The sequence below is a fragment of the Chinchilla lanigera genome, unplaced genomic scaffold (genome assembly GCF_000276665.1).
Source record: "Chinchilla lanigera isolate Chin_1 unplaced genomic scaffold, ChiLan1.0 scaffold00042, whole genome shotgun sequence".
NCBI lineage: Eukaryota > Metazoa > Chordata > Mammalia > Rodentia > Chinchillidae > Chinchilla > Chinchilla lanigera.
This window is the reverse complement of record NW_004955443.1, coordinates 7,338,732-7,363,367: the sequence shown is the minus strand read 5'-3', so window position 1 is coordinate 7,363,367 and position 24,636 is coordinate 7,338,732. Positions and strand designations below refer to the sequence as shown.

Sequence of the window (24,636 nt, the reverse complement as noted above, 5' to 3'; positions counted from 1 at the left end):
AGGAAATTCAAATTAAGATGCAGAAATCCCTCAAGTGGCTCTTTAATGGACTCCTCTTACTTTTACTTTGACACTACTAATCTGTTCTCTTTTTCTATAATTCTGTCATTCTGAGAATATTGTATAGGTAGAATAATTCAGCATATGACTTTTTTTTTTTTTCCCCTCCGGTACCGGGAACCGAACTCACGACCTTGCGCTTGCCAGGCAGGCGCTTTTTGCCACTGAGCTAAATCCCCAGCCCCAGCATATGACTTTTTATACTCTATAATTCTCTTAAGTTTCATCCAGGATTTTGTATGTATCAGTATGGTAGTTGCAGCCAGACATGGTGGCACATGCCTGTAATCCCAGCACTTGGGAGACTGAGATAGGAGGATCACCTTGAGTTTGAGGTCAGCCTGGGCTACACAGTGAGTTCAAGGCCAGCCTGTACTAAGAAGTAAGACACTGTCTCAAAAAAAAAAGGTAGCTGGTTTTGTATTATTCACTAGTATTTTATGGGATGAATATTATCTTTGTTTGTTCAGCCATTGAAGGACATCTGACTTGTTTCCAGTTCTTGGTTATTATGAATAAAGTTGCTATAGAGCCGTGCGGTGGCACATCTTTCTAATCCCTTACCTCAATACTTGAGAGGTTGAGGTAAGAGGAATACAAGTTTAAGCTCAGTCTGGACAGTTTCGTTCTTTATGTGTTGTAGCAACTAGTTCTTTGTCACATATATGGTCTGTAAATATTTTTTCTGAGTATGTAGTCTATCTTTTCATATTCTTAAGATGTCTTTTGTGGAGCACAAATTCCTTCTCTCTCTTTTTTTTTTTTTTTTGGTCTGTTTGAGACAGGGTCTTGCTATGTAGTTTAAGGTATCTTTGAACTTACTATGTAGTCCAAGCTGGCCTTGAACTTGCAGGGATCCTCTTGCCATAGCCTCCCAAGTACTGGCATTACAGGTGTGTGCCACCACACCTGGTGAAAAATTCCTGTTTTGATAAAGTAAAGATTATCAGTATTTTATGGGTCATGCTTTTGGTGTTTTTTCTTACCCATAGGTCCTTAAATTTTCCCCCATTTTTTTTTCCCCCCTGTAAAGTTTTATAGTGGCCGGGTACAGTGACTATTTTGAGGTACTCAGGAGGCTGAGATAGGAGTTTGAAGCCAGCTTCAATAGTTTAGTAAGACCCTGTCTCAAAATAAAAGGGCTGGTGATGTAGATCAGTTGTAGAAATTTAATACTTCAAAAAAATCATAGTGTTGTGTCTTATATTTAAAACCATGGTCTATTTTGAGTAACTCTTCTGTAAAGTTTGTAGATGTAGTCAAGCTTTGTTTTTTTTTTCACTTGTGGGTATCCACTTCGTCATTCATCATATCATTTATCATCGATTGTATTTTCTCTTGACCTAGTTTTGCACCTTTGTCAAGAGCCAGTTGGCAAGTTGATGGTACATTCCCGTAATCCCAGCACTCTGGGTAGCTGAAGCAGGATTGTAAGTTCGAGCCCAGCCTAGGTGGCTCAGTGAGACCCTGGTTTTGTATTTCTGGAGTTGCTATTGTGTTCTGAGATCCATAATCTGTTATTCACTGATCCCATATCACCTTAATTATTGCAGGTATTTTACAGTTCTTCAAGTTGGGCTGACCTCATCCATTCTTTCTCTGTGTATATGTGTGTGTGTGTGTGTGTATGTGTGTGTTTGTGTATGTATGCATGGTAGTAAGGCTGGAACCCAGGGCCTCAGTGCTTAGTAGGCATGCTCTCTACCAATGAGCTACACCTCCAGCTCTCTGCTCTAATTTTCATTGTCCTACCTTGCCTATATCTGTAAATATCTTGCTTGAGATTTGGTAGGGGTTGTGTTAAATCTGTATATCAACTTGGGGAGAATTGCTGTCCTTACTGTATTTTCTTTCTTTCTTTCTTTTTTTTTTTTTTTTTGGTACTGGTAGTTGAACTCAGGACCTTGCACTTGCCAGGTGGGCACTTGTGCAGCTGAGCGATATCACCGGCCCTGCTGTCCTTACTGTATTGAGTCTTTCAGCCCATGAACATGCTATGTTTTCCATTCTTTTAGATCTTTGGGGGCCAGGGATACAGCTCAGCAGCACAGCACCTGTCTGGCAAACGCGAGGTTGTGTTTGATTCCTGGTACAAAAGCAAAGTCTCGATCTTTGGTTTCTTTCATCACTGTTTGTAGTTTTCTGAATACAAGCCCTATAATTTCTTTGTCAGATTAGTACTTATGTATTTTATTTTTTTGAGTGGTTTTGAATGGTAATGTGTTTTAATTTCCCTATTTGTGTCCATTGCTAGTGAATATATAGTGTTTTTTGTGTGCTTAACTTGTGTCCTACAACCTTGCTGACCTCACCTACTGATTGGAGATTTTGTAAACTCCTTAAAATTTTCTATATAGACAATCATGTCATTTGCAAATAGGGGCACTTTTATTCTTTTCTTTGTATGTATGCTTTACTTCCTTTTTTATTTTTTTATTTTATTTTATTTTATTTTATTTTTTTCCTGTACCGGGAATTGCACTCATGACCTCACGCTTACCAGGCAGGCGCTGTGCTGCTGAGCTAAATCCCCAGCCCCTTTACTTCCTTTTTTAAAAATCTTATTTCATAAGCTAGATCCTCCAGCACTGTGTTGAATAAAAGTGGTTAAAGTAGACATCCTCACTATATTCCTGATTTTTTTTTTTTTATTATTTTAAAGAGTAAAAGAAGGATAACATAGTAATGGGGGGCTTACTGAATTACAGACAAAGTGGTAGGAAATTATTAATGGTTGTTGTTTTACATATTGTTATCTACAAGATAGTTTCTCAGGAAAACAAATAGACAAATAATAGTGAGTTACAGACAAAAGTGGTAGGTTATTATCAATGGTTGTTGTACTATACTTTGGTATCTTCAAAGTGGTTTCTAAAGAAAGTAAATAGAGCTATAGATGAGTGACCAATTGAATATTCATTGACTATTCTCAATGGTTGTTGCAGGAAACACATAGTAATAAACATACATCCATTTACGAAATAACATGGGAATAGTACAAACATTACAGAGTTATGGACAGATTAGTAGGAAAATATTACAGGCTGCTGTAATACATGGTGGTATCTTCAAAGTGGTTTCTCAGGAAGACAGAGATACGCAAGAAAGACCTAACAAGTAGTTACAGCCTAAGGGTTGTGAAAAATAGCCTATTACCTCCTTATCAGTGACTCCTTTCTCTGAGGTGTGACGGCTAGAAGGAAGGCCAGGATTGAAAAGAAGGACTGAGAGACTTGCATCTGTGTCTAGCAACAGGCTGTTTTCTTTTTCTTTATAGTCATGATTACCCAGGGATCCTCCATGGAGTGTATTCCTGATTTTAAGAGGAAAATATTTAGTATTTTAATGTTTTCCCACTAAGTATAATGTTAGCTGTAGTCTTTTGTAGATGTTCTTTAATGAGTTCTGATAGTACCCCTCTATTCTTGTTTTACTAGAAGTGTTGGCTGGGGATATAGTGGCATAGCGCCTACCTGGCAAGTGCAAGGTTCTGAGTTCAATTTCCAGTACTAAAAAAAAAACCCATAGAAGTTTTTTGTTTTTTTTTTTTTAATCTTGAATGGGTGTTGAATTTTGCCAGATTTTTTCTTCTGTATTGTTTAATTTTTTTTTACCCTGTTCATTTTCATAGACTATCCTGATTTTTAAACATTGAGCCACATTTGCATTCTTAGAATAAATTCTACTTTTTGGTATATAATTCTTTTTATATATTGCTGACTTTGATTTGCTAATATTTGTGAGGGATTATTTTTAAAGTAGCAGTATTTTTTCTTTTTTTATTTTATTGGTACATTTTAGATGTACATAGTGATAACATTCATCATAGGGAATTTGTACCTGTACGTGATATGTTCTTTTTTTTTATTCCCCTACCCTCCCTTTAGCCCCTGTTCCCCTCTTTATTTACAAAAGCTTGTTTCCATTTTTCCTTGTTTTTTTCTTTTGTCCCTTATTTCCTCCCTCCCCACCTCATTCCCCTTCTCATTTGAACATTTGCTTCCCATTTCCCAATATCTGTTAGGGGCTGGGGATTTAGCTCAGCAGCACAGTGCCTGACCGGCAAGTGCAGGGTCATGAGTTTGATCCCCAGTACCGGAAAAACAACAACAACAACAACAAAAAGAATGTCCTTCCCAATATCTGTTATACATTTTGGTCCTTATTTATTTACACTTTTGGTTTCTCACACCAGAGAAATCATGTGATATTTATACATGTGTGTCAGATTTATTTCATTTAGGAGTATGATCTCAAGGTGCATCCATTTAGCTAGAAATGCCTCAAGCTTATCCTTCTGTGTTGCAGTGTAGTATTCCACTGTGTTAAAAAACAAACAAACCAACCCTATCTCTTCTTTATTCATTCATCAGTTGGTGGACATTTGAGTTGTTTCCAAGACTTACATATTACAAACTGGGCCACTGTAAGCATGGGTGTGCATATATCACTGTAGTATGATGCTTTTTAACTCTTTTTAGTTCTTTTTGGGAGGATACCAAGAAGGAAATTAGCTGGGTCGATTAGAACCTCTGGTTTTAGTTTTTTGAGGAAGTGTGAAGGATTTTTTTTAAAAATTAAGTTTATTGGTGCATTTTAAGTGTACATAATGATCGCCTTCATTATAGGGAACTTGTACCTGTGCATGATATAACTTGGCTCTTTTTTTTTCCCTATCCCCCTGCCCTCCTTCAACCCTTCTTCCCCTCCTTGTTTACAAAGCTTTGTTTCCATTTCCCCCTTCTTTTCTCATCATTTTTTTCTTTTCCACCTCGTCCCTCCCTAGTTCCCCTTCCCATTTGAACTTTTTCTTCCTATTTCCCAATATCTATAATACATTTTAGTCCTTATTTACACTTTCGTTTTTTGTGAGGGATTTGTGTATCTATATTCATAAGGGATATCGGTGTGTAGATTTTGTTTCTGTACTGGTTTTTTTCTGGTTGTGAATCAGGATAGTATTAGCTTCATAAATGAGTTGAAAGTGATTTCTCTTATTTTTTTGGAAGATACTTTATAGAATTAGTGTTAATTTTTTTGTGAAAATGATAGAATTCTTCACTCAAGCTGGATCCTGGATTTTTTGTTTTAAAATTGTGAATTAACTTTTATTAAAAATTATATATATATATATATTTGCTGTTGGGTGAGTTATGGTAGTGTGTAGTTTTGAGAAACTGGACTATTTTATGTAAGTTGTCAAATTTTTCTTTGTAAAATTAATAATTAATATTTTCCTTTATCAGCCTTCTAGTATCTGCAGGATCTGTAGTGATAGCCGCTTCATTCCTGATACTGGGAATTTGTGTCTTTTCTTTCAACTAGGTTTGTCAATTTTATTGACCAGTGAATAGTACTTTTTAAAATTTGTTTGCTTTTTTCTGTTTCAATTTCGTTGATACTTGTTCTTTCATTTATTGTTTTTTTCTGTCTCCTGACTTGGGTTTATTTTGCACTTCTTTTTCTAGGTTCTTGTGATAGACTTAGATTTTTTTTTTTGAGATAGGGTCTCATTATGTAGCTCAGACTGGCCTTGAACTTGCTATGTAGCCCAGGCTGGCCTCTGATCCTCCTGCCTCAGCCTCCCAAGTGCTGGGATTACAGGTGTGGGCCACCACACGTGGGGAGACTAGGTTATTGATTGAAGACTTCATCTTTTGTAGTTTATTTTAAAAGCTAGATCCTCCATCATTATGTTGAATAAAAGTAAAGTAGACATCTTCACTGTTCTATAGCATTTAGTGTTTTTTTTTGTTTTTAGAAATTGTTTAATGAATTTATCAACAATTTTGAAGATTCTTGGTGATCTCATAGAGATCTGTGGAAACTCTTTTTTTTTGGTCTGTGGAAATTCTTCTCCATATTATATTCCATCTTTCTGTCCAACCTTTAAATTAGGTTTTGATCGGTATAATGGCAAACAGCGGTAATTTTACAGTTTTGACTTTTGGTGGTGTTCTTGTATGAGCATTTAGTGTTATAAATTTTCCTGTCATCAGTTCTTTAAATGTATCCTATAGATTTTTATGTGATTTTTTTTTTTTTTTTTGGGGGTCCTTTTTTTGAGACAGGGCCTCACTAAGGAGTTTAGGCTTGCCTTGAGATCACATTGTAGCCCAGGCTGGTTTTGAACTTGCAGTGATCCTCTGCCTCAGCCTCCCGAGTGCTGGGATTACAGGTGTGCGCTACCATGCCCATATATGTGATGTATTTTGACTTTTATTTATTTCAGTATATTTAAACATTTTTACTTGAGATGTCACCCTTGACCTATGGTTTGTTTAGAAGTATATTGCTTTGCTTCTAAATGTTTGAAGATTTTCCTATTATCTGTTATTGATTTCTACTTTTGTTTTGTGTGGTTGAAGGACGTACTCTATAATTTCAGTACTTGTAAGATTGTTAAGATTTGTTATGTAGCTTAGATTATGCTGTATCTTGCTAGTGGTTCTGTGGGTATTTGAAGAGAATGTGTATTCTGGGGCTGTTGGGTGGAATATTCTATGGATGTCCTGTTGATTACATCTTTGTTATTGTTTAGTTCTGTATCCTTGGGATTTTCTAATAGTTTTTATAAGTTGTTAGTAGAAGTATTAAAATCTCTACGTATAGTGAACTTGTCTCTTTTCCTTTTAAGTATTGTCAGTTTTTTTCTTCACCTGTTTTGTAGCTATTTGTTTAGTATTTAGACATTTAGGGTTGCTACATGTTCCTGGTGGATGGATATTTTATCATTAAATAATGTCCTTTTTTGTTTCTATTAATTTTCTTTGTTTTGAATTCTTACATATAAAAATGTGATTTCATTTAATTTTAATTAATTTGAATTTAAATAGGCTCATGTGGCTGGCGCCTGCCATATTGACAGTGCAGTTGTGGAAGGTGGAGAAAGCTATGACACAAATTTAACTAAAAGGTAAATTTTATGGTAGGAGGTGATTAAAGGCAATGGGTGGTAGCGAAAGGAGGAGATTGGGGTAAAGGGATTGGGGTATTTGATTTTCAGTAGGATAGTCAGGATCAGAAATCATTGAATATGAGGCTGGGGATTTAGCTCAGTGGCACAGTGCCTGCCTGGTGAGCGCAAGGTCCTGAGTTTAATTCTCAGTACAAAAAAACTATTGAATATAATACTTGAACAGAGGATTTGAAGGAGTGAGAGAGTAAGCAATATAACTATCTTGGGGAAGCGTGGATCAAGTGCTAGCAGGGAGGCAGGCCATTGTAACAACTTGAAGGTTTAGAGCAAACCCTGGTTAATCTAGTTGTTATGTTAAAAATAGAACGTAGGGGACAAGGATACAAGCAAGGAGACTAGTTAGGAGATAGGAACACACAGGAAAGATGATGGTAGACCAAATGGATAGAACAGATTTTGGGAAAAATACCAGATATGTAATTTTGGGTATTTTTAAGTTCAAAATGTTATTAGACACATACAGAGAAAATAAGGAGATCATAGTTCTACTCCAGGTAGATGGATTCCTGCCTTTGTGGAGCTTATCCTTTACTGGACTAAGGATGATAAACACAATAAATAAGTAAAACATATACCATGTCAGAAGACAGGTGCTGTGGAAAAATTAAAGTAGGGAAAGACAGTTAATAGGTTGAACAGCTGAGTTCCTGAGATAGTAGCATACTGAATAGTAATAAGAAAGCGGTAGGAAGTAGCTGGGAGAATAGTTCAGGTAGAGGGAACCAAGGTGTAAAGGTTCCCAGGTGCGAGCATGGCTGATATGTTAAAGAAGAGCAAAGAGGCTAAGTTTGCATGGAGTGGCATGAGCAAGGGAAGGAGGGCTAGGAAATGACAGTGAGTAGAGAGGCAACAGTGTCTGGGTTGTAGGGCATTTTAAGGCCTCTGCCTTTCATCCTGAGATGGGAAGCTAGTGGATAGATTAGCAGAAGGAGGCATGATCCAACCTGCAGTTTACTTGAGCCACTCTGCCTGCAATGCTAAACAGACTAAAGGGGCAAAGGCAGAAGCAAGAAAATTAGATTGTTAGAGTAATACAAGCAAAAGACTGACAGTCTATAGTTAGAGTGCAGATGTAAGGAATGATCATATTCTGGATATGTTTTGGGGGTTGCTTTTTAAAAATTTTTATTTTGGGGGTTGCTCTTGCAAAACTGGCTTAACAGTTGGATATGGGATGAGAGAAGTCAGGATAATTCCAAGAGCTATGGCCTTAGCAATTAGATGGCTAGAGTTACGTGTTGAAAAACTGGAAAAAGCAGGCTTGCTTGAAGCGGGGTAATCAGGAACTCAGTTTTAGACATGTTAAGTTTATGATTCCTGTTAGACATCTGAGTGTAAGCATTCAGTAGGCATTCTAATTATATTTATGGATGCTGTTTTATGTTTTTAAAAGAAATAATGATATTAAAACAATGTACTCACTTTCCTGAAATACGTTATACTTTATTAATATCTTAATTTTTAATACGTTCAATCCTGCAAAACTGGAATAATTTGAAGAAAGCAATTGTTTCAGCACTTTTTGGCTTTATTGCCAGAAGTGATGGTACTTTCTTAGAGTTAAATAAAGTTGTCATTCCAGTTTTAGAGATAGAAATAGAAATATAACCATATAGTCTGAGTGATTTTACCTGCTTTTTATTTTAGGTCCTATTACTGCTGGATTGTGCAAGATTTTAACCCTATTTTTTTGAATTATGATTTAAATATCAAACATCTTAAATTTTATAAAAGGGAAGCATTTTAGTTTTGGAAGTCAGAATGCCAAGGAAAAGGAAAAATCTTGGGGGAAACCCTTTTCGGAAGACTGCGAACTCTAAGGAAGTTGTCGTATCCGGTGTTGCTAGTCATGAGGAGCCAACCACTACTCTTCTTTCTGTGTGTGAGACAAAAATTGATCAGGAAGAACTCTTCACCAGTATCTCAGAGATGTTTTCTGATCTGGATCCTGATGTAGTGTATTTGATGCTTTCTGAATGTGATTTCAAAGGTGAGAAAAAGTTTAGTTTGAACACTTTACATCTTATAAGAAGACATGTAGTATGTTATGACTAATAGTGATATAGAAAAATAACTCTCATTTTCATTATTAAGCATCTGCCATGGGCAAGGCACCAAGTTTGGAATTATGAGGGCTATGAAGAAAAATAAGGCACGGTTTCTGCTCTTAAGAAACGTGTAGTCCTAGATGTAAGATGTAGGTATAGATCATCTCATGTTCTACATCTTATTTTTATCTTTCCTCTAGAACAGGTTGGCACTCTTGACATTTTGGTCTGAATAATTCTTTTGGGGAATGGTTCTTCTATGCATTGTAGAATATTTAATAGCATGCCTGGCTTTACCCACTAGATGCCAGGAGTGTTCTACCCCCTATTTGTGTTGACCAAAAATATTTCTGTATATTATTAAAGGAGGCAAAATTTTACCTGGTTGAGAATCAGTGTCCTAGAATATAAGCTCCATGAAAACAGAGATTTTAAAAACTGCTTTACTTCTGTATTTTTAACCCTTAAAATAACAAATAACCCCTAGGAGTTAGTAGCAGCTTGGTAATTGTAATTGTGCAAATGAAAGCTTAAGCTAGTAGAGTAGTGTGGTTTTAAAAAACTTTGACTTTGGAGTCAGGAGACCTGGTTTGGATTTCCAGTTCTGTCACTAATCTAAGTCTCAGTTTTCTAACCTGTTAATGAAAAGTAATAGTATGAATCTTACAGGACTTTTTGGTGAGGATTGCCCTTTTTTTTTTTGTCTTTTTGAGACAGTGTCTTGCTATGCAGTTCAGGCTGGCCTTGAGCTCACTTCGTAGCCCAGGCTGGTCTTGAACTCAAGACGATCTTCCTGTCTCAATCTGCCAAGTGCTGGGATTACAGGTGTGCGCCACCATGCCAGGGAAGGATTGATTTTTTATATGTCTTTTTTCTAGTAAAGTCGTCAGTATAGTAACTTGTACTAAGTTGTTTACCAGCATATTTGCACATAGAAAATACTAGATAGTTGGCTAGATGAGTAAATTACATTTCTGGCCACTGTTAATTTTTTTTTGTTGTTCTTTCTTTTGGTTGTTTTGAGACAGGGTTTCACTGTTCAGTTCAGGCTGGCCTTGAACTCACTTTGTAGGCCAGGCCAGCCTCATACTTATGGCAGTCTTCCTGCCTCAGCCTCTTGAGTGCTGGAATTATAAGTATGTGCTACCACACTTGGCTTCGTGTTTTTTGGTTTTTGTTTTTCTTTTTTTTGAGACAAGGTCTTGCTATGTAGTGCAGGCTTGCCTTAAATTCACTATATACTCCAGGCTGGCCTCAAACTCGTGGTGATCCTCACATCTCAGACTTCAAGTGCTGGGGTTACAAGTCTGTGCCACCACACCTGACTTGGCCATGATTAATATAAGATAAAATTATTCTGGATTTGAAGGTTTTGGTAATATGTGGTAAAACTTACTTTTTTTTTTTTTTTTTTTTCCCAGTACCAGGAATCAAACTCACGACCTTGCGCTTGCCAGGCAGGCGCTATGCCGCTGAGCTAAATCCCCAGCCCCAATACTTTCATTTCTAGTTGTGTGAGCATATTTTATTTATGCTGGTATGCAGCAAATAAGATTTTTACAGTGCACTTTGGTGTTCAGGAATGATAGAATATAGAATTTTATTAAGTTCCTTCAGCATTTATTTCCTAATTTTTAAGTATTTAAAAATTTGTTGCATATAAATTAACATAGCAATGGGGAATTATAAGAAAACTGTATTGTCATATATCCTAATGAAGAATTTATTTCTCTTTTCAGGATCTTTTGTAGTACCTGTTTATAAACACTTGTTTATAAACATTTGATATTTTGAATGGTTTGAGTAATAGCTTTAATGACACTTCATATTCTTTTTTTTTTTTCTTTTGTCTTTTTGAGATAGGGTCTCGCTATGTAGTTCAGGCTGGCCTTGAACTCACTTTGTAGCCCAGGCTGGTCTCAAACTCTCAATGATCTTCCTGCCTTAGCCTCCCAAGTGCTGGGATTACAGGCGTGCGCCACCACACCCGACCATATTCTGCTTTTTAAATTTAATATATAAACTTCTAAAGTTGTTGCAATAATCTATATTTTCATAGTTTTCTAGTAGTCCTATGAATTTTTTTTTTTGAATTGTTGTACTTTGGTTATTTATGCCTAAGTTTTTCAAGAATAATTAATATTATAAAGAACATGTTAGTTAAAATAGCCTTTTCTTCCTTTTGGTTTTTTCTTTTCTTAGTCCCAAAGTTTTATTTTCTGTATCATAGCCTAAGAGCAGTTTTCAACTCTTGGAAATGTTTTGCTGTGTTGCTCACCAGTGAGGTATGCTGATTTGTAATACCACTGGCACTGTGTAAGTGTAGTCTTTCACCACTGCCCTCTTCAGCATGGGGTGGAATTATTTTAAGATTGTAATAAGAATAAAATAAATTTTCTTAATATGTTTTTTTCATAAAGGAGATCTTTGAACATTTTTGTACATGACTTTTTATTCTTATATTCTTTTATAAATTCTTCATTCTTTTTTTTTGGGTTGATTTCATAACAATTTTTTTCCAATAGTTTGTTTAAGGAATTTTCTTTCCATGTGACAGTTATATCTCTTGATCTTTTACTCACTTTACTTAAAGCTATTTTTCATTTTATATATCTTAATTTTTTTCAGTTGGTCTTTTCAGGGTTTTCAGTCATGCATTTTTTTTCATAGAAATACCTCTTCTATTTGCTTTCTTCTTTTTTCATTTTAACTCCCCTCTTTCTCCCTCATTTTTAGGGCTTTTTGCCTTTGTTGTATTGCTGTGATCTCCTAAATGGTCTATCTGCCAGGCTTGCCCTTCCCTCTTTGTTTTTCTTCTCAAGGGTACATTAGTTGGGTGCTTACTAGGTGCCAGTCCTTGTGCATAACACTTTTTCATGGATTATCTCATTTAATCCTCACAACAACCTATGAGGTAGGTACTTTTATTATCCCCATGTTACAAGTGAGAAAAGTGGGGCTCAGAGAGGTTAGCTAACTTGTTCAAAGTGTCATAGCCAGCAAGTAGGAATTTAAATGCTGGTGTCCTGATCCAGACCAGAGCTCTTACCTAATGCTGTGCCACTTACAGATTTATCTTTCTTAAAACAAGACGTAACACAGAAATAATATTAAAACACCACAAGTTTCAAATGTTGAAATTATTATTGTCATCATCATTCTTGTGGCACTCATGATTAAGTTCAGGGCCTTATGCATGTCTAGCAGGTACTCTACCACTGAGCTACATCTTCAGCCCTCAAATGCTGGAAAATTCTACTGGCTTGGGCCAGGGATGTAACTCAGAGGCACAGGTGCCTGCCTGGCAGGTGCAAAGTCCTGAGTTTGATTCTCAGTACCCCCCCTCACACACATGAAAATTCTACTGGCTTATTGTTATTTGTGTTATAACAGAAAAAGCTCAGCCTTGGAGTCAGACACATCAGCCTTGACTCTGTCACTTACTGCCTATGTGACATAATACAGTTTTTGAGTTTCATTTTTTTTGTCTATTTGTTAGGATGATATACCTCATAGTATTACTTGAAGATTCAGTGAGGTGATTTGTATAAAGCTGCTAGCCCAAATGCCATGGATGGTGGTTTACATTCAAGTTCTCTTAATAAATGAAATTCATATTTCTTAGCATGACATACAGGAATATTCCCGGTTTAACTCAGTCTCCCGCTCCAGTTTTATCTTATTCAAATATCTACTATATATGGCACTGTGTGCCCTTTCTTCAACTGACTTCTTTTAACACCTTAAACATACTTTGCATTTTTAAGCTTGGCTTTACCTCTTCCCCTGTCTGGCAAGTTGCTTTTTTTTTTTTTTTTGGCAAGTTGATTTTTAATACTCAAGTGCCAGTTTACATATCAGTTTATGTGAAATCTTCCTTGGTTTCCTAAATACTGCTATGGCATTTATATGTTATAAAAAATGTACATTGTTTAATCTATACTATATTATGAATTATGTTGTACCGTGGTACTTTGGTTCACAAATGCTTTTCTTTGCAAACAGTTTGGTTCACGGACAGAACCAATTGGCAAAATTTTGTTTGTGTGAGCTTAGCATCAGGTGACAAACAGAACTGCAGGCACCTTTCCTGCATGAACATGAACATGGCCATCCTCCAGAATCATGGAACGAATTGAGTTTGTGAACCAAGGTTCTGCTGTACGGTAATTGTCTTCAGTCTCTACTAAACTGCAAAATCCTTTGAGTCTAGTAAAGACTGTGTACAAAATATTCCCAATAGGTAGTACATGCTCATAAATACTCTTTGTATGAAGTGAAATTCATAGCATGCACCAAGTTGGTAAGTAGTTGAATAAATGAGCTGACATTAGGACCTTTATAAATAACCCTAATACATACAATTACAGATATTTATGTATTTACTCAATAAATTAATCAAAGAAGATCTGCTTGATAACTTTTTACTGCTATCTGAGTGGAAGAACAATGTTGCATGTCTCCCAACACTGGAACTTTTCACTGATACAGACTTCAGTGTATTATGAGTAAAACAGTAATTTTTTAAAAATGACTTGAATGTTACCAATTTTCCTGTATTCCATTCAATGCAAAAATCCAGTATTTTTCCTTTTAATGAGGTAATATCTAACTTTTTTCAAGTAAGTTGTAGCTTACTTTTGCTGTTACTGTTTTTGTTGTGCAGTTGAAGATGCCATGGATTGTCTATTAGAATTATCTGCCACTGATGCCAAGGTAGAAGAATCATCTTCAAAAACCTTTGTTGCTTCTGAGAACCAGCTGAGTGCAACAGGAAGTGAAATAATGGAGAAGTGTCCACATGAAGAAGAGAGTGAAGATTCAAAACTAGATTCATTTTTTGATACACAGCTAACTAAAGACTTGGATTCCTTAATAGAGAATGCTTTTGAGAAATTGAACTCTTCTGATGACCAAGCATACTCATTTTTGCCTTTGCAAGATGTTAATAGTCTTAATAACTCCAGTCAGTTTATAAATTCACATTCAAATAGTATGACTGCTGTTCTTTCTACACAAAATATGGACTCAAACAGTGATAATTTAGAGATTTCTGCCTCTGCATTAAGTTCAAAACCATTAACTTCACATTCAGTTTTGAATGAGTCCAAAAGTTTTATGAAGGATAACACATTGGCATTGGAACATAACTATCCAGAAGATTCTCTTCTCAATCATCCTTTAAATCCAGCAAATGACTCTATTGTGGGTTGTAACAATCAAAGGCAAAAGGTGCTTTTAGATTCCAACTGTGTTGAGGCTCATCTCTCTCAAGCCCCTCCAGATTTGGATACCAGTGAACCTCAGGGACCTTTAAACCTTCTTGTACAAAATCCAGAGCTTGACTTGGCAGGTACAGGTGGGGAGCAGAAATCTATTTCTGTCTCTGATGTTTTTGTACCTTCTGAAATATTTAATTTCAAGCCCCACAAACATACTGAACTGCCACCAAAGGAGAAGGATATGAATTACTGCCCAGTCCTTGGCCCTGTCCCTTTACTGCTTCCTCCTCTTCCTCCTCCACCAATGTGGAATCCAGTGATTCCTACTTTTGATCTCTTTCAAGGAAATCATGGCTTTGTAGCTCCCATTGTAACCACAGCTACACACTGGAGACCTGTCAACTACACATTTCCACACGCAGTCATTTCTCACACTTCCCCAACAAAAGTATGGAGAAATCAGGAGGGAACAAGTGCTTTTCAAATGCAAGAGGCTCCTGTTCCTCATGTAAGAAAGAAGACAACATCTTATGTTGGACTAGTTCTTGTTCTTCTCAGAGGGCTTCCGGGATCGGGAAAATCTTTTTTGGCGAGGTATGAGGTTTTACTTAAGTTTTTAAAAAGTATAATGCATATGTGTGAACGGATAGATAATGTATGAATATCCAGAATACTTTGCTGAGTAGAGTTGTTTATAACTTCTAAAGTATTTTTTTTACTAATTTTTCTAGCTTTGTAACAAATAACACTTTTTTCCATAAGTTTTTGGAACTCTTTCCTCCCTATTACTGTTTGAGAGACTGAATAGAAGAAAAAAAATAAAAGATAGTTCAAGAATTTGAGCTTATGAAATCAACAGACATAGCTTTTTCTGGAAGAGAGCTAATTTGAATGCAAGAAAGATGAAATTCAACTTTGATCATGGACTTAAAAAGCCATAATCACTTGAATTTATAGAAATGAAGTTTTAAATATGTGAATTCTACTGTTGGAAATTTGGTATATAGTATGTTGTTAAATAAGACTTTTAGAAATATGTTATTTAAAAAAATATGTTATTTGAAGGAAGTGAGAGAACTTCAAATTTTCAAAGATGTGTTTGTCACAAAACATAATACCCTCAATTATTTTCTCATCTCTACTTAGGTCTGCTTTTGGTTAAGGTGGGTTGCGAGTGTGCCTTGATCTAGGAATTGTTAGGGTTAGAGTTTGCCTTGTTACACTTTCAGTGACACTCCTTCAAGTGTTGAAGTTGGTTGTTTTAATTCCTTCTCACCCTTCCTAGTCTTTATTTTTATTTATTTATATTTTGGTCTTTTTGAGACAGGTTCTCGCTGTGCAGTTCAGGCTGGCCTTGAGCTCACTTTGTAGCCCAGGCTGATCTTGAACTTGCAACGATTCTCCTGCCTCAGCCTCCCACGTGCTGGGAGTCCAGGGGTGCGCTACCACGCCCGGCTCCTTCTTAGTCTTTAAATTCCAGGTTTATATTTGACATACTTAACAGTTCTCTCTCTGTCTCCCTTCCTCCCTCAAATTCTGTTTACACTCCTCTATTTTTATTTAAATCTTTCATATTTGGTCTGGGTATATATAGTCTCAAAGAGTATACGTAGAGCTGGGGAGGTAGCTCGTGGCACAGTGCCTGCCTGGCAAGCATGAGGTCTTGAGTTTGATTCTTGGTATATAAAAAAAAGTATGCATAGATACATGTAGAATGTGCTTTGTTAGTTCATTTTTAGTTGTTTTTTTCATAGCTTTTATTTGTCTAGATTTATCTTCCAGTAAATTTCCACATATTTTGTTGATACATTTATAACCATGTTCTCCTGTAGAGATATGATAGGCTTTTCTCATTAATTTAATGATGATATTAAAACAATTTAATACTAAATGTATTACAGTCACAGTATTTTGTGAAAGAGATTGGAATGAAAGGCAGTACTTTAAAAGGTAATAGAAACTGGGCGTGGTGGCGCATACAATCTCAACACTCAGGATACTGAGTCAGGGGGATCATTGTGAATTTGAGGCCAGCCTGGACTACAAAGTGAGTTCAAGGCCAGCCTAAACTGCATAGTGAAACCCTGTCTCAAAAAGTCTGGAAAAAAAAAAAAAGGTAATAGAGCTTTGAGACAGGTTTGTAGAACTAGATTTCAGGGGCCTTCAGATTATAGACAGCAATCATTTGAGGATGGGAAGAGAAAGAAGTACTTGGCACAAAGTAGGAACAACATTTCTCAGTGAAGGGAAAAATAACTGCGTAGTGCAGCCATACAAGCTAGATTTTCGCAGCAAGAATGGTCCAAGCATTTAATTAGCATGTGAGCTCAGGGAAAGTGAGGGATGAAAACGAGGCTTTTGGAATGTTGGAGATAAGGTAATGGGCCAGTATTTTAAAAAGACACTTTTGTTGTCCTGTGAGAGTAGAAGGCAAAGGGAAAGGAAACACCGATATTGAAACAGTTAAGGGAAGAAGAGAAGTTGGGGAATAGTTGAAAGGGGTCTCAGAATATGGCTACAAATTAACAATTTATATTGCTCAGAAACACCCTTTAGAAAGAAAGGAAGAGCTGTCAGAGAAGGGAATACTTTTTTTGGTGAAGGGAACAGTTACAAGATGATAAATTAAGAGTTCACATCAAGTGAGCATTCACTAGAATGCAAGCTTTGTGAATGCAAGAACTTTTCTGTTTATCAGTGAATGCTGTTTTTAAAAGTGTCTGGCACTTAATATATACTAATAAACATTAAATTCAAGTTGCATGTGATAGTATAGACCTATAATCTAGCTAGCTACTGGGGAAGCTGAAGCAGAAGGATTGCAAGTTTGAGGCCAGCCTGGGCAATTTATCAAGACCCTGTCTCAAAATAAAATTTAGAAAAGTGATGAGATGTAGCTAGGTGGAAGCATGCTTGCCTAGCACATGGCAGGCCTTTGGCTCAGTCCCTAGCACCATAAAAAGCAAAACAAAACAAAAAGTTGCCAGTTTTTGAACTTATGTAGTTAACTGTAAATTGATACAAATAATTTGCATAAATAAAAATAGACTTGGTTTAGGTCAGTTTTTTATGAATCAAATTTTGTTTATAGTATTTCCTGTATTATTTGACTATTACAGGAGCTGGGGATTTAGCTCAGCGGCACAGTGCCTGCCTGGCAAGCGCAAGGTTGTGAGTTCGATTCCTGGTTCTGGAAGAAAAACAAAAACAAAACAATGATATTATAATAAAATAATGAATAATAGTACTTGAATTTTTATTTCAATTATACACTGACTGTAAAATTTAGAAGAGAGAATTTTGGAAGGAAAATTAATAAAAATAATCACCTTTATCATTCACAGGACTTTGCAAGAAGATAATCCAAATGGAATTATTCTTAGTACTGATGATTATTTTTATATAAATGGGCAGTACCAGTTTGATGTAAAGTACTTAAGAGAAGCACATGAATGGAACCATAATCGTGGTAAGAATGGACAGGAGATTCTGGGTAATATTAAGAGTAATATAATGTAAAAATTCACTGCATAATGTACAAAGTTTTGTTTGTTTGTTTTTTGAGTCAGGGTCTCACTATGGAGTCCAGGCTAGCCTTGAACTCACAGTAATCTTCCTGCCTCAGCCTCCTGAGTGCCTGGATTACAGACATGCATCACGACACCTAGCTCATGTTTGTGTTTTGAGAGATATAACTTTAAAGAATTTATGGGCCAAGGATATAGCTCAGCGGTACAAGTGCCCACCTGGCAAGCGCAAGGTCCTGAGTTTGATTCGTGGTACCAAAAAAAAAAAAAAAAAAAGAATTTATAATTAACGTTAACTCTTTAAGTACATATTACAGATATAATTATAACTGGTTAACATTAAATGATTAAGAGTCAATTCATGGGATTGTTATGAGGATTAAAAGAGTTAATTAAAAAAGTTAAGTTTTGTAAGATGCGTAGAATACTGTATGATACCTTTAAGTTTTGTTTAATCAATAGAGAGCTTGTCAGAAGTGATCTAGTTTTCTTCCTGGATCTCAGCAGCTCAAAGAATTGTCTGGTGTGCTCTAGTTCCTGCTTTTTAAAACAGAATTTGCCTTATTAACCCCTGGTCTGCTTAGGTTGGTTTAATATTTATAGAGGGTAATGTGAGAGTAAAAGTTTTCTCTTTACACTAAATCTGCAGAGAGATCGTAGGTAAAACTAGTTTTGTTTCTTTTCTTTTCCTTTCTCTTTCTCTCTTTCTTTTTCTTTCTTTCTCCTTTCTTTCTTTTTCTTTCTTTCTTTCTTTCTTTCTTTCTTTCTGTCTGTCTGTCTGTCTCTCTCCTCTCCTTTTTCTTTCTTTTCTTTCTTGACATAGTCCTGCTGTGCAGTTCAGTCTAGCTTTGAATTCACTCTGTAGCCCAAGCTGGCCTCGCATGCACAATGATCCTCCTGCCTCAGCCTCCCTAGTGCTGGAATTACAGGTGTGTGCCACCACACTTGGTTAAACCTTAGTTTTTTTTTGGTACAACAGTATAGGTACTGAAGATTGGTTATCCTGAATGTTTAATTAGTTTTAGTTTGAATTTTATATGGGAAGTTTTTTTTTCTTTTTTGCTAGTACATATTTGTAGTAATGATTACATTCATTGTGGGGAGTTGGTATATTAAGGAAATTCTTATTAAGACACATAGGCAATGTTTAACTTAGTCTTTTATGATAAATGCATTGTGAAGACAGATCTTAAGTTTGCCATTGTGAGGCATTGTTCCATTTTTATGTATTCTTTCTTTCTGTTTTTGGTACTGGGAATTGAACTCATGACCTTGCGCTTGCCAGGCAGGCACTGTGCCACTGAGCAATATCCCTGGCCTATGTATTCTTTCTTGAACTAAGAATTAAAGTAAGAACTCAGGGATATGAAAACACCAGCACAACTGAAATCTTTCAGTTCACATATATTTATTAAGGTTTATCCATGTTGCAGAATGTAGTATTAGTATTTTATTCCTCTTTGAAGCTGGTCATGACTCTACTGCATTCTGTTTATCTGTTTGTCAGTTGACTGACATGTGTCTTTTCCAGTTTTTGGCTCTTTTAACAATGCTATTGCAAACATACATACATGTTTTTGCCTGACCTTTTGAATAATTCCCAGTTTATTTTCCAAAGCAGTTATAACACTTTCCATTTGAACTAATAGTTTGTAAAGGTTTCAACTTCTCTATATTATCACCAACACTTACTATCTTAATTTTGGTGATAACTATTCTGGTGAGTATACAAGTATAATTCATTGTGGTTTGATTCACATTTCTCTGAAGGCTAATGATGTTGAACATCTTTCTTTATACTTATTTGCCATTTGTATATCTTATTTGGAGAAATACATGCTTATAGCTTTTGGCTGTCTGTATGTGGTGTTATTTGCTTTTTTATTATTGAATTGTAAGAAACTGAGCAGAATTTTTAAAACTTCTGAATAATTTCCTAGTAGACTTTACTTATTGTGGTACATTATTAATTTCCTGAATGGTCTAAATCTTTGAGGAAGAAAGGTAGTTTTGTAAGAAAATCTCTTACATAAATAGCATGTCATAATTTTTATTTTAGATCATTACTTTGTGTATGTCTATGCTTTTTTGTTTTTTTTTGTTTTTTTTTTTTTTTTTGGTTTTTCTCCGGTACCGGGAACCGAACTCACGACCTTGCGCTTGCCAGGCAGGCGCTTTGCCGCTGAGCTAAATCCCCAGCCCTGTCTATGCTTTTTGTTTGCTTTTAAATTTTATTTTGGAATGATTTTAGAGTTACAGAAAAGTTGTAGAGATAGTATAGACAGCATGTGTATGCCTTTCACTCATTGTCTTTTAATTTAACATCTAATGTGTAATGATGGCAGATTTGTCAAAACTAAGAAATCAGCACTGGTATATTACTATTAACTAAACTTCAGACTTCATTTGGATTTTAAGTTTTTCACTAAAGACCTGCCTGCCCTTTCATTTTGTTTATTTAAGACAGGGTCTTGCTTTGTAGTTCAGCCTGGCCTTGAAACTAACAATGTATCTCAGGCTTGCCTTTAACTCACAGCAATCCTCCTGCTTTATCCTTCAAGTACTGGGATTACACCATGTGCCACCATGCCTGGCACTAAAACCCTTTCCATTTATATAATCTAATCTAGGATACCATGTTGCTTTTTACCATGATATAATTTTTCTCTAATTGTTATGTAACTATAGTATTTATTTGCATTTATTTTCAATGTTTACCTATGCTTTAGTTTTTCATGTTCTCAGAAGTGAGAGTTATGTCAGATAGTGAGCAGAATTAATACATATCTATGGTTTTCAATTAAAAAAATCACTTAGAAGTAAAAAAATAAAAATAATATTAAAATGATTCATCATTTTATGTTGTTTTTCAGCAAAAGAAGCATTTGAGAAGAAGATATCACCAATCATAATTGATAATACAAACCTACAAGCATGGGAAATGAAACCATATGTTGCTTTGGTTTGTACCGTAAATTGTCATAAATTTCTAATATGGAGGTTGTAATCATTGAGTGATGTTAATTTTTACACAAGTGAATCTCAGGCACTTGAGAATCTCAGAATCTTGGTCTACCTTGAACTCTAGTTTCTCTGGTCTTCAGTGAAATGAGCAAAATGAATAATTAATATAACTGAATTTCCCATAATTCTAAATTTATGTAGTTTTAGGGGCTGGGGATTTAGCTCAGCGGCACAGCACCTGCCTGGCAAGCGCAAGGTCGTAAGTTTGATTCCCGGTACTGGAAAAAAACAAACAAACAAAAAATTTACATAGTTTTAAAATTTTGAGTATTAAAACCTTAACATCTAAGATTGTTTTGTGTTTTGGTATCTTTTATGGAAAGGTAATAGTATCAAAATTTATTATTAAGCTGGTGTGGTAGTGCACGCCTGTAGTCCCAGCATTTAGGAGGCTGAGGCAGGAGGATCGCTGGGAGTTTGAGGCCGGCTTGGGTTATGTAATGAGTTCAATGCCAGCAAGACTCTCTCAAAAAACTTTTTTTTTTTATTCTTAAATTATTTTAAGTGTGTATGTTTGCACACATATATACATACATACATACACCTATTACCCCCTTGATTGCTCTTTCTTTTAAAATTTAGTGGTCCCATGGTGGTGCATACCTGCAATCCAAGAACTCAGGAGGCTGACACAGGGGAAGTGATTGCCTCCAGTTTTAGGCCAGATTGGCCTACATAGTGAGTTTAAGCCCATTTTGAACTACATAATGAGACTCTGTCTCGAAAAAACAAAACAATTTGGTGGTCCCTTGTTATTACTCAAACTAAAAAAAAATGCTGTTCTGAGAAATTTTGAATTCTATAAACTCATTTTCAATTCCCTCAGTTTTCCAGCTTCTTTATAAGCTTAACCTGGAGCACACTCACTTCTCTCATGGTCTGAGTGGCCTGGATTACAATTTCCTTGCTCTTTTTGCATCCTCCACTCCAATTTTGAGACAGTCGTGCTAAGTTGTGCAGGCAGGACTGGAACTTGCAATCCTCTAGCCTCAGTTTCCCAACAGCATGGCTGAGATTATAAGTGCATCACTGTGCCTGGCTTTCTGTCTTGTTGAATTAGTCACTTTTTGTGTTCATGCCACCCTGGCCTCTGGTATAGCATGATATTTGCTGTTTTTTTATTAGAAGGCCATGAGGTAGGCTTACTTTTCTGTAAAGTGCAAGTAAGAATTGTAGATTTTATGGACCACATACAATCTCTGTCTCATCTTTATTTCCTCCTGCTTCTCTTCTGTTTAAAAAGAACTATTCTTAGTTCCCATTCAGAAGGGAACAGGAAAATAGGGACCTAGCTGGCAGGGAAATGGTGTGAAAAGCAAGCTGGCAGAAAAATGTAATGGCTATTATGAAAGAATTTAACAGTTTCATTTATTTATTAGCTTAGCAGTGCTGGGGATTGAACCCAGAGCCCTGCACATAGTAGATGAGCCCTCTCCCATTGGGAATTACCACTTGGGAATTGCTTCCCAAGCCCTGAAGTAATTGTAAAATTGTAAAAGTTAATGCGTATATATGGTAAATACTCAAACTCCAAAAAAAAGAAAAAAATGCCTGAAGGCCTCCTCCCTACAGTTAAATGCTTTTAATAATGTTTTTGAGAATCTTTGTAGAAGTTTTCCTTGCACATACAAATGTACAAATCAGAATTCTGTTTATTTCAACAATTTAAAGACTTTCTCACATTAACACATAAAGAATTTAAAAAATTACTGTGTAATATTTTTATTTTATGGTTATATCCTTAGCCAAGTCCGTATTAATAGTCACTGAGTTACTTATATTCTTTTCCTCTTTTTTTTTTTTGGAGTCTTTTTGAGACAGCGTCTCACTATTCAGTTCCGGCTGGCCTTGAACTCACTTTGTAGCTGAGGCTGGTCTCGAACTCGCAACAATCTTCCTGCCTCAGCCTCCCAAGTACTGGGATTACAGGCGTGCACCACCACGCCCAGCATTATTCTTTTCCTCTTACAAATAATAGTGAACTGGATATCCTGGCATGCCTGTGTGTGAATGTGTGTGCACACACAAGTATGTGTGGTATAATTACCCTTCTTTGTTCTCTTAGTGTACATTATTGGACGTTAATTGCCAGGTCACAGATATTGTATGTTTTATCAGTTTAACATACCTATCAAAAAATCTTTGAGGTTCTTTCATATTTAACATGCTATAAGTTTGGAAATAATGTGATTAATTTATGGAAATAATTCTTTTAAAGTGTTTTTGTCTTTTTATATGTAGTCACAGAAACATAAATATAAAGTCCTTTTCCGGGAACCAGATACATGGTGGAAGTTCAAACCTAAGGAACTTGCAAGGTAAAACTTGGAGGCTGTCTAACGTATTTTTATTTTGTGGTGCAATTCCATTTAGATTTTTTCCCTTTATAAACGATGAATGAAGCAAAATTAATTATATTACAGGTTTGCCACTTAAAAATTCACAGCAAATTTGATAGGTTTTTTTTTCCAGTTTCATGAGTATAGCTTTGCTTCTAAAGTTTGTTGTCTTAATATACTCAGTACTTTATTTCCTCTTTATGATGCATTAATATCTTAGATTAGAGCAGGCCTGAGGCTTTGGCATAGTTGAGCTGTGTGCTTCTGGCAAGGACTTGTTGCTGCCTAGTTATTTACTGGAAAGTGGAAAGGACATAGAAATTGAAAAGATAAGAAAAATGTCCAGATGTCCAGATATTTTACCCTCCTACTACACAGGTTATTTTTTTAAATTTATTTGGTTGCTTGACTTGAATAGAAAATGTTATTCAGGACATGGACAGAGTGTTTTTTGCTTTGTCTTCCATATTTCCTTAGAGACAGCACTAGCTTAATTTTAGTCAGGGTATTTTCTTCTTGGTAATTATAAATAATTTCAGCTTCAACCTAACATTTTCTGTGTTGTGTGACTAATTCCAGGACATTTACACTTCAGCAAAAAGAAACCCCACACCTGCTAGTGTTTACTTCCAGTTCTTCCCTTCTCTTGGCAGGCACTCATCGGTTTTCTCTTCCTATAGCTTTTTCAATTCTGGACATTGTATATAAGTGGATCATATAATATGTAGGCTCTTACGTCTGGCATTTTTCACGTAGCATGTTTTATAGTTCATCTCTGTGGTAACGTATATCAGTGCTTAATTCCTTATTACCCTTTTGATACATTACTGGATTTGGTTGCCCATATTCCATTTAGGGACTTTTATGTCTGTATTGCATCTGTATAAAAGGGTGAGATTGACCTGCAGTTTTTCCTTCCTTGATCTCCTTGTCTGATTTAAGTATCATAGTTTTACATTCATAAAATTAATTGGGAGGTATTTTCTCTTTTTTTATCTGGATTTTATCTAAGTTTGAATAGTTGATAGAATTTACTTGTTAAACTATTTGGATCTGGTGTTTTATTTATGAGAAGGTTCAGTTGGAATTTTCCCATCGTATCAGTTTTTAAACTTTTATTAAAAAACTATAATACTCTTACCATTTACATCTCTACTACATTAACAGTTAAGGTCCCCTGTTCAATCCTAATAGGTTTACATTGTCTTCCTTCATTTTTTTCTTGATCATTTTCATCAGGGACTGGCTTTTTTATTAGCCTTTCAAATAACTTTTTTTATTTTAAAGAGACAAAAACCAATAAAAATGGTATGGAATTTCAAAATAAGATGATAGGAAATTAACAATGGTTGTTATATTGCATGTTGTTCAAAGTAGTTGCTCAGATTACCAGATATAGGCCTGCAAAATTGATCAAACAATATAAGCACTAATGGT

At 35.7% G+C, this 24,636-nt stretch overlaps 1 protein-coding gene across 7 annotated transcripts in view; it reads left to right on the top strand.

Annotated features, from left to right (window-relative positions):
• The window catches only part of N4bp2 (NEDD4 binding protein 2), a 140,696-nt gene that overhangs the window by 72,394 nt on the left and 43,666 nt on the right, over positions 1–24,636 (top strand). For 5 of the 7 annotated variants that reach the window (XM_013518097.1, XM_013518095.1, XM_013518094.1 and 2 more), the window contains 6 exons: positions 6,897–6,976; positions 8,687–9,029; positions 13,754–14,903; positions 17,654–17,778; positions 20,710–20,798; positions 23,102–23,178. In XM_013518097.1, the coding sequence (XP_013373551.1) occupies positions 8,801–9,029; positions 13,754–14,903; positions 17,654–17,778; positions 20,710–20,798; positions 23,102–23,178 (1,670 nt within the window). In that variant the 5' untranslated portion in view covers positions 6,897–6,976; positions 8,687–8,800. The remainder of the gene's footprint in view (positions 1–6,896; positions 6,977–8,686; positions 9,030–13,753; positions 14,904–17,653; positions 17,779–20,709; positions 20,799–23,101; positions 23,179–24,636) is intronic. The other 2 variants (XM_013518098.1, XM_013518099.1) reach the window with 2 other exon arrangements.